General features: G+C 37.8%; 1 protein-coding gene across 1 annotated transcript in view; it reads right to left on the bottom strand.

Moving 5' to 3' along the window:
• Positions 1–95: 95 nt before the first annotated feature.
• The window catches only part of KATNA1 (katanin catalytic subunit A1), a 36119-nt gene continuing 25570 nt past the window's right edge, over positions 96–10644 (bottom strand). Inside the window, exons 7-11 of the mRNA XM_082474775.1 lie at positions 9529–9687; positions 4167–4293; positions 3520–3654; positions 3016–3142; positions 96–2525 (exon numbers count right to left, since the gene is read on the bottom strand). Coding sequence (XP_082330901.1) covers positions 2327–2525; positions 3016–3142; positions 3520–3654; positions 4167–4293; positions 9529–9687 — 747 coding nt within the window. The 3' untranslated portion in view covers positions 96–2326. The remainder of the gene's footprint in view (positions 2526–3015; positions 3143–3519; positions 3655–4166; positions 4294–9528; positions 9688–10644) is intronic.

Here is a 10644-nt window from a genome sequence, read left to right as displayed (position 1 = left end):
TATACACTTAATTGCTATAATATATAAGACTTTATGAAAAGCACTTTATGAAATTCTAATTTAAAAGCTCAAGAACTTAACACTTATTTTTTTATTGAGTACAATGTGCCTTAATATTAAGTATGTGACTCAGTATAAAATCACTGAAGTATATCATGATTTAATTGTATCCTGTACCAAGACTACTTACCTTGAATGAACCAGGATTTTAAAATAGTGACATGTTCTCACTCTAAAAATAAATTTTTTTGAAGAAAAAAGTACAATCTTTTTGGAATAAAAACTGTGCCCATGTGAGAGTTACTTATATATAATAGCTGCTTTCACATAACACTGGCTGAAACCAAGGCTCACATCAGTTAATGAGTCCATCAATGTCACGGAATTACAACGTGACTTTGCTCTTGTGGTTCTAAATATAATCTTATTTACCCTACAATAGTGTTTAACCATCACCCAAATTGATGTATATTTTACAATGTGATCTAGGACATATAATACTTATTAAAATTCTTCTTTTGATTGCAACCCATCATTTAAAACACATTATTCAAAAAAGAAATGACTGGTTTTTAAGACCAACCACCTTAGATTTTGGCTAAATATGTGTGGAGGAAAGATGAAGGTAGTAAAGGAGTGATGATTCATTCTGCCTGGCTTTTTTTTTTTTTTAATATTTATTTTTGGCTGTGTTGGGTCTTCGTTGCTGTGCGCAGGCTTTCTCTAGTTGCGGTCAGTGGGGGCTACTCTTCGTTGTGGGCTTCTTATTGTGGTGGCTCCTCTTGTTGCAGAGCACAGGCTCTAGGTGTGCGGGCAGTAGTTGTGGCTCCTGGGCTTAGTTGCTCCACGGCATGTGGGATCTTCCCAGACCAGGGCTCGAACCCGTGTCCCCTGCATTGGCAGGCGGATTCTTTTTCTTTTTTAAATTATTTTATTGTTGGCTGCATTGGGTCTTCGTTGCTGCACGTGGGTTTTCTCTTGTTGCGGTGAGCAGGGGCTACTCTTCATTGCGGTGCGTGGGCTTCTCATTGCGGTGGCTTCTCTTGTTGTGGAGCACGGGCTCTAGGCACACGGACTCACGTGGGATCTTCGCGGACCAGGGCTCGAACCCGTGTCCCCTGTATTGGCAGGCGGATTCTTAACCACTGCGCCACCAGGGAAGTCCGGCAGGAGGATTCTTAACCACTGTGCCACCAGGGAAGTCCTGCCTAGCTGTTTTTAATAAGGAATAACAGCCCTGTAATGTGCTATCTCCATATTATAGATGAATAAATAATAGTATGCGGTTTACAATTTGATCCTCAAGTCACCCAGCTGGTAACACTTTATTTTTTTATGTCCTCCTCACTCTCTCAGTTGCTAAAAATCACCAGTTCTAACTTTAAATGATGACAGGGTCTTATTTCATCCATTAAGCATAAGCTTGAAGATTCTAGTGAGAACAATGTAGGAGGCTTTTGTTGGAGAGTGTAGACTTTGCAGTCAGCAATTCCCATCCTGACTTCTCTCCTTACCTGTGAGGCTGTTTTCTATGGTTGGGACACCACAGTAAGTGTTTTTTTTTATAAGTAATTATAAATAAAATCTTACCTAAATTTTATACCATTAACCTTTATTTCATTTATTAACTTTTACTTCCACCATTAACTATTACATATTTTATTTATGCTTTGTATCCATGAGTGACGGGTTAATGAGTTTCATTGGAGTACAGAGAGCAGCACAGGCTTAAAAGTACCTACTTGCCTACAGTGCAGCCTCTTACACAGGCAGAATAAAGTCAGGCAGGCAAGGTTTTATATAGATGTATATTGTTTTTTCATTTTAAATGCACAGTAAAATGAAGGGCCTTTAAAGCTCTCTCAGGACGAGGAGGGAAGTTACCATAACACCACGCAGGAAGGAAAGCACACTGGGTGTGGTTCATGCATCAAATGGCTACTTGTATAAAAATGTTCAGGAATTTTCAGCTATCCACTGGCACCTGTGGAGCTAGAGCCAGTCTTATTCTTTAGAAGGAACAGTGGCCGCAGGCAGTGGAAGAGAAGATGGTATACTTAGATGTACATATAAGACAGTTTTCCAAGCTAAGTAATAGCATCTGTGCTGCAACATATGTTGTCAGTGAAAGAGAAATACAGTAATGCTAAAGTAAAACAAATTTGCTTGTAACTTTAAAAAATCTCCTTTATTCAGAATCATACTTTTTTTTCACTCTTACCATTATGAAAATTTAAAAAAATATAGCGCTTGGTGCAATGAAATACTACTTTTAATTATTATTCAAACACTTAATGCAGGTTTCTCACAGTTTACATGTGAGAATTTAGCATGATCCAAACTCAAATATCCACTTCTCATATCTTTCAATGTCTGCAGCAGATACTGACTTAGAAACCTTTTTTAAAGCCATTTCAAAATCCTCCATAGTTGTAGGCATGTGCATTTCTTCTCTTGAAAGATTTCTGATTTCTTCTGGGGTCAAACCTTCAATACGCCTTCTCATTGCCATCAAGGATGCATCCCTAGGTTTTAAATTTAAAAAGCAAAAACAAAAAACCACAAAATGATGTTTTGGTTGAATAAAAACGTGTAAACAAAAGAATTTTTCAATGCGTATGTTATTCTGTAATTATCTTATTACATATACATATGTAGTACTGCACAGAATCCAGTACTGGACTATAAGGCCTGTTCTTGAGTTGTTTTTTTAGCAGTTGAATCTGAGCAAAAAGCCCAAGAAGAATTAAAAGGATATAATAAGATAGCAATTAAATTTTATTAAAAGTGTACCATAATATAAAGAATAAGCATCACAGAGACAGGAGAGAAGCTGTTAGCTAACACTAACTTAATACCAAAACTTGTGTCTCTGACTAGATTATAATGTGGGTCTTTATTCTTCATCTATCTTAATTCAGCATAAAAACTTCATAATAGAAGTTTATACCCACAAAAACCTATGCTTCAAAAAACAAAGAAAAAAACCACCTATGCTTCCAAAATAATTCATACCTGCACACGTTGGTAATGTCCGCACCTGAATAACCTTCCATGTTTTCTGCTATACTTGCAAGGTCAACATCATCAGCCAATTCCAGCTCACGCAGACTTATTCGTAATAGCTCCTCCCTGCCTTTTGCTATTGGTAGAAGCAAATTTAAAAATATAAGCCTTCAACATAAACAATGTTTTATTTTTCTCCAGTCTAATTTGAGAAGTTGTTTTCCAATTCTTAGAGCTTATTTGCTTAAAAAATTTAAGACCTATTCTTATTGTATTTACTCTTAAATTTTAATTAATTAATTAATTTTTATTTTTTAAAATTGAAGTATTTCATTGAATTTTAAATTTCCTAGTATCAAGGCTTTAGTCTCCAGATATAGCCAAACCAGTTAAAATAAGGAAAGACATCCTACATTTGTCTTTTAAAGGAAAGTTAATTAATACCAAATTTTAAAATTTCTAAGCAAAACTACCTAAGAGTTAACATGACCTTTCTGATTCAAATAAAGATACCTGATGGTAATGGAATATAGATTCTTTTTTCAAGCCGTCGTCTTAAAGCCTCATCAATATCCCAGGGAAAATTAGTAGCTGCCAGAACCATAACCATTTTGGAAGGGTCATCATTTTCAGAAGCACCTCCAACACCTTGAGGAAGGATAAGAACACAGTAAAAAAATAAAAAACAAAGCTCAGCTACTTAGAGATCATCAAATATTTAGCACAACATTAAAAGCAGGGTAATCATCAAGCCTCCCTAAGACTTATAAAGCTAACTGGTACGTATGTGAATTTGTGGTCCAAGGAAAATGAGTTTTTGCAGTGTGCAAAAAATAGGACTCAAAATAGATTTGATCAAAAGACTAGTTCAGCACAACTACATAGCAATTTAAAAACTTCTTCAAAACCATACATATCCCTCTCTAAGGCCAGTTAATCGGCATCTGTTTCAATTTCATGGCTAAAAATGAGATCAGTGTGTATGGCCGAGGGTGTCCTGTGAATACACAGCCATAACTGCTGGTGTGTCACCACTGTCAGTGCCCCCAGTTTACCGCTGGCAATCTCCAGGACCTGCTGGCCAGCCCCGCGTCACTGGGGCTGTGTGGGTCAGCACTGTGAGTGGGGCTCGCTCAGCTCACGCACAGACACTCGCATACCGTCCATCTGAATCAGCAGCTCGGCTTTCACCCTTCTGCTTGCCTCGTGCTCTTCGGAAGTCCCTCTGCGGCTACAAATGGAATCTATCTCGTCGATAAATATGGTGGCTGGAGAGTAAAATCGAGCCTAAAGGGAGAAGCCATGCAACACGAGGTTTTTATTTCATGGAAAAGTCATCTATAGTTTAGCAATTAGAAAAGAGCCGTGGAGCCTGCCACCCTGTGCCTCGCACCCCCTTTGCCTAAGACTGGGGAGAGAGGATAGAATGGGAACAGCTAAGATATAGCTTCCAGTATAGACCTATCATACACTTAAATCTTACGTGGCAATTTTTTATACTCTTCAATACTATAACTGATTATATTCAACATGTATTTGTTTATGAGTCATGTAAATACAGGATTATCCTGTACACTACAATAATATGGACAACAATGGTGGGAAGACATTTACAGATACTGACAAGTGTTCTAAAGTTCTAGAAAAATTTTTGTTAAAGAGAACCATTACCTTAAATAAAATCACATAGATTCCCTCTAAGGGATTCTAATTAAATTGCCATTTTTCATTTGACTAATACAAGTACAGCTGACCCTTGAACAACTCGGGTTTGAACCGCATGGGTCCACTCGTATGTGGATATTTTTCCATAGTAAATACTACGGTACTACACAGTCTGTGGTTGGTTGAACCGAAGGATGTAGAGGAACCGTGGATACAGAGGGCTCACTGTAAGTTATATGCAGATTAACCTTCACGTTGTTCAAGGGTCAACTGATTTTTATCCTCTTAAGTTGTCAATTAGAGGTCAATTTAATGGCCTCAGTTTTTTTTTTTTGAGATAAAATTCATATACCATAAAATTCACCACTTAAACCATTTTAAAGTGACAATTCAGTATTTAGTATATTAACAATGTTGTGCAACCATCATCACTATCAAATTCCAGAACATTTTCACTGCCCTCCAAAAATAACCCATACTTCCCTCCCCCTAGCCCCTGGTAATCACAAATCTATTTTCTGTCTTTATGCATTTACCTATTCTGGACATTTCAAATAAATGGGATCATACAATATGTGGCCTTTTGTGTCTGCCTTCTTTCATTTAACATGTTTTCAATGTTTATCTATATTGTAGCATGTACAGTACTTCACTCTTTTTTTTGTCTGCATTGGGTCTTCGTTGCTGTGTGCAGGCTTTCTCTAGTTGCAGACAGCGGGGTCTACTCTTTGTTGCGGCACACAGGCTTCTCATTGCAGTGGCTTCTCTTGTTGCAGAGCATGGACTCTAGGCGCGCAGGCTTCAGTAGTTGTGGCATGCAGGCTCAGTAGTTGTGGCTCGCGGGCTCTAGAGTGCAGGCTCAGTAGTTGTGGCACACGGGCTTAGTTGCTCCGCGGCATGTGGGATCTTCCCGGACCAGGGATCGAACCCATGTCCCCTGCATTGGCAGGCGGATTCTTAACCACTGCGCCACCAGAAGTCCCAGTACTTCATTTTTCTTTATGGCTGAATTATATCCCCCAAGTTTATTTTTGTACCTTAAATGCATTTCTTCCCCAAACCAAAGGACAGGGAAGATTGATCCATTAACTAATAGATCTAGTCAAGTATTATCTAGTAAACAGCTATGTAAGACTCAATAGTTATCACCTGTTTCTTAAGGAGACTGAAGAGGCATTTAATTTTATTTACTTATTGTTCTTTTTGTTTTTAGTAGACTTTTTTTTAATTGGAGTAGAGTTGATAAGAAGCATTTTATTATAGTAACTAATGTTTATTGTTAATCATTTTTTAAGCAAAACATCCAAACTTACAGAATCATTGCACAAGAAAGCTTGAACGTAAATGATGGCAAAGATTTCTCAAAACAGAGCTTAAGTGATCAAACAGCATTTTAAAGGTTCTTCTAAAAATGGAAGTCCACAATAGCAAGTGAACATTACAGATTTGAACACGCAATTGTACTGAGTCCATCAATTCTTTGGACCATGAGGTTATAATTCAGTATCCTCTAAGAGGCGATTAACTGTGTTGAAAGCACAGTGCTTCCAAAGTATAGATTCAGTTTTAGTCTGTTCACTTGGAAAATCCTAATCGTTAAATCTCACTTTCTTTTCTAGTTAAAAACTTGAATTCTAAGTCATCTATTGCCTCCAAAGGGATAGTAAGATAATAATAATAATAATAATAATAATAATAATAATAATAATAATAATAATAATGGATAATAATACACTTTTAAAAATTTATTTATTTTATTTATTTATTTTTGGCTGTGTTGGGTCTTTGTTGCTGTGTGCGGGCTGTCTCTAGTTGTGGTGAGCAGGGGCTACTCTTCGTTGCAGTCCACGGGCTTATTGTGGTGGCTTCTCTTGTTGCAGAGCATGGGCTCTAGGCACGCAGGCTTCAGTAGTTGTGGCATGCAGGCTCAGTAGTTGTGGCATGCAGGCTCAGTAGTTGTGGTGCAAGGGCTTAGTTGCTCCCCGGCATGTGGGATCTTCCCGGACCAGGGATCGAACCCATGTCCCCTGCATTGGCAGGCAGATTCTTAACCAAGAGCCCTACTAATACATTTTTAATAAGGTATTCCTACTTGGAACTTAGGTACTGTGTACAAAAAATTTTGTACTTTCTTTTCAAGAAACAGACAGAAGGAGAAAAAAAAAAACTGGATGGAGGGAAAGAAAGTAAAAAGCAAACATGCAAGAAAATTTATAACTGAAATTCTAGCCAGCAACCATCTACCAACAGAACCAACAACAAAAATTAAATTTCAAGCAAAAATTACTAGACTGAGTCTTCCCAAATACTGAGGGTGTGTAGAAAGGTCTGACTTAAAGCAGAGGCTATGTGACACATTTAAAATTGGCTTTGGATGACCTGAGAAAGTAATGTAGAGAGACTTGGAGAGGAAACCAATTGTTTCTGCCTGCACAGCACGACTCCTTCTGATAAGAGAAGCTCTCTTTTTCATTTGTAAATCATCTCTTTTTCATTCTTATTCCATTACTTCAAGAGAGGCCAACTCTGCTGGAGTCCCAGAAGGGTCCAGGCATAAGCATGTGACTCAAAAGAGACCAAACATTAATCTCTGGAATTTTGCTGGAGCAACTGAGATTGTTGTTCATTTGATTAGATTTCTGACACTTGAAAATGAAAGTTCCTGACAATACAACAAAAACTATACAATTAAGTTTTTATATGTGTTTGTTACCATGTCACGTGAAAAACCCTGGACAGACTTTTATAATATTTAAGTGGCCTTATTCAAAATACAGGCCCTGAGGAATGCTCACTTTGAGATTCGGGGGGAGGGGCACTCAAAGAGAGAGGCAGTCATCTGTAGTCAAAACCAAGATTTGAGAGGCAGTACAATTTTCCTTGAGAAAGTCCATATGATGAACAGAAGAAAATCAAGGTGGTTTCAAATGAGCCATAACCAAAATTCAGACAGGCAGAAGCTCCAATCTGCAGGCACTGGTTTGCGACTGAGCCGCTGCTCAAGTGGGCAACTCAAAGTAGCACGCTCCAGATAAGCCAGGATTTATTTAAAGATGGTTAAGGTTTTCCTAGGCAATACCAGGGAAGCCAGTAAAAAAGTTGTTTGATATATTTTTATAAACCGCAGTATACAAAAATATTGCAAATTACCACTTTGTAAGAGGCTTTCCCTCATAGAAGAAAATAGTCCTTTCTCCTTAATATAAAATCCTACATTAAAAAAAAATATCAAATAACTCTTAAACAGTAACAGTTAATATTTATGAGTCCTTATGAGTCAGGCTCTGTATTAAGCAGTTTACATGTATTGGCTGATTTCACCCTCCAAACATTACAGAGGTAGGTCCTAAATTATTGTCCTCCTCTTATAGATAAAGCGACTGAGGGACAGGAGAGGAATTTTCCCACAGTTAGCCATCTAGGAAAGTGACAGAAGTGGGATCTAAACCCAGGCCACCTGACTCTGAAGATGCCACACTTAGCCATTCACCCTATTTACTTTTTTTTTTTTTTTCTTTTTTGGCATGCGGGATATCTTAGTTCCCCAACCAGGGTTTGAACCTGTGCCCCCTGCAGTGGGAGCGTGGAGTCTTAACCACTGGACCATCAGGGAAGTCCCCATTCACCCTATTTAGCTTACATTTTTTTCTTAATAAAATTTTAAAAATATTTATTTATTTATTATTTATTTTGGCTGCTCTGGGTCTTAGTTGCGGCATGCAGACTTATTAGTTGCGGCATGCATGTGGGATCTAGTTCCCCGACCAGGGATCGAACCTGGGCCCCCGGCACTGGGAGCGCGGAGTCTTACCCACTGGACCACCAGGGAAGTCCCCTAGCTTACATTTTAAAAAAGCCTAGTTATTCTGGAATACTGACAATATAATTTTACCCCTGAAGCAAATAGCAAGCTAATTTTTCAAAATGATCTAAGAGGTTCTCCATTAGATTCCTACTGTGGGATGGACTATTAATAGTCCATAAGAACCTGTCAGAATTTACATCCTGCCTTATGAATTATCGAAGCTGGAGGAGAAAGAAAATGGGAACTGAAACAGGAAGAAGCCTTTACAGAAAACAAGATAACATGAAATTGTGAGGGGTTTTGTTTGTTTTATTCTCAGCCTAGGAAGGAAGATCTGGTATAATATTAGCATGGTCACCTAAGGTTTTGTCCACCATGACCAGGAATGTAAATCTTTTTCACTATCTATATAATAAACATAACTCTGTCCTCATGCATATAACTACACAATTTCTTAAATGAGGTAAGACGGAAATAGTAAGTGAAACTTAAAGTCTGAAGTCTAAAAAGCTGTTGAATTCAACCTAAACACTCAACCAGAACTTGAATTACATTTCTTCTTCTGATACTCAGATGAGTGGCAGTGGAAGAAGGAAAAAGAAACTCAAAGAAGCGAAGAACTTAATCCAAAGACTGGTTAATTAAACTCAGGGTATTTGATATAGTTAATAGACTGGAGGTATCTCAGTTCCATATCTACTTATGATTTTCACCTTTTCTCATTATTGTTCTAATACTGCATTTACTATAACTAAACCTGATTTAAAAACCCTAATAATTTCACATTCCTATAGCAGATCAGTAATGCAGATCCCGTAACATGAGCATGTCCATAAGCTAACAGAGACAGCCCTTCCTCCAGAGAAAAGGAGTCAGAGAGAAAAGCAAGTTATTCATGTTAGTAATGAATAAAAATTTTCTACCTTCAAGAGCACAGGAATGACACTCTGGGCACAAAAGTATCCTGCCTAGCGATTCTACGCGCTGTAGTTACAACTCACTTTCTCCCCTTCTAGAGGCAAAGAATCATTAGGGTTGGCTCAAGCATTCACCATTTCGAACAGAAGACGAACAAGCTTCTCAGACTCTCCTCTGTATTTGGAAGTCAGAGTTGATGAAGAGACATTGAAGAACGTTGTCTTGCATTCAGTAGCTACTGCTTTAGCAAGGAGGGTCTTTCCTGTGCCAGGTGGGCCAACCATCAACACTCCCTGTTGGGAATATAATAGCATCAGCGAAGGATTTATGTGCCATTGTTCTAATTCACAAGAATTCCATTACTAAGGATCAATTTTCAACCAACTTACACATAATATTAAGTAAAAGACAAAGATAGAAGGATACTTTATCACAAATTTACTTTTTCCATTACAAAAGTAGGGTAACTACACATTATTAAAAAATTGGAACTAAGAGATGAGAAAAAATATAATCAATATTATAGTACTGATATAATATCATACCCTAACACAGGTACCATTAGTATCTGGATATATTTCCTGCTAGTCTTTTTGCTCAAATTAGTTGTTTGGTTTTTTTTTTACATAGCTGTATGTCTATAATTTTGTATCTTGCTTATCACTTAACCTTTCAAGAATTTTTAAAAATAAGTACAGAGTTAGCCATTAGCACATTTCCCAAATCCAAGACTTTTTTGGACAGTCTCTTTTCATATCAGCACATGACTTTTAAAAAGTACTCATTAGATACAGATATACCTTATTAATTTCTTAAGAACAATTCCAAGAAATACAGATATAAGTTCTGCAACACAACACGTAAAATGGAGTATTTTTGCATTAGGTGACCTGTTCATATTTGCAAATATAAGCTCATTATAAATCTGCTATGTGTCCAACTTTCCAAATACCACATTGTACCTATTCCTTTTCTTTTAGTAAATTTATTTATTCATTCATTCATTCATTTATTTATGCTGCGTTGGGTCTTTGTTGCTGTGTGCGGGCTTCTCATTGCGGTGGCTTCTCTTGTTGCAGAGCACAGGCTCTAGGTGCGCAGGCTTCCGTAGTAGTGGCACGTGGGCTCAGTAGTTATGGCACATGGGCTTAGTTGCTCCGCAGCATGTGGGATCCTCCCGGACCAGGGCTCGAACCCATGTCCCCTGCATTGGCAGGCGGAGTCTTAACCGCTGTGCCACCAGGGAAGTC

The sequence above is a fragment of the Balaenoptera physalus genome (genome assembly GCF_965194825.1).
Source record: "Balaenoptera physalus genome assembly, chromosome: 9".
Classification (NCBI taxonomy): Eukaryota; Metazoa; Chordata; class Mammalia; order Artiodactyla; family Balaenopteridae; genus Balaenoptera; species Balaenoptera physalus.
Note: the sequence above shows the minus strand (reverse complement) of the source record. Positions and strands in the feature narration are given on the sequence as shown.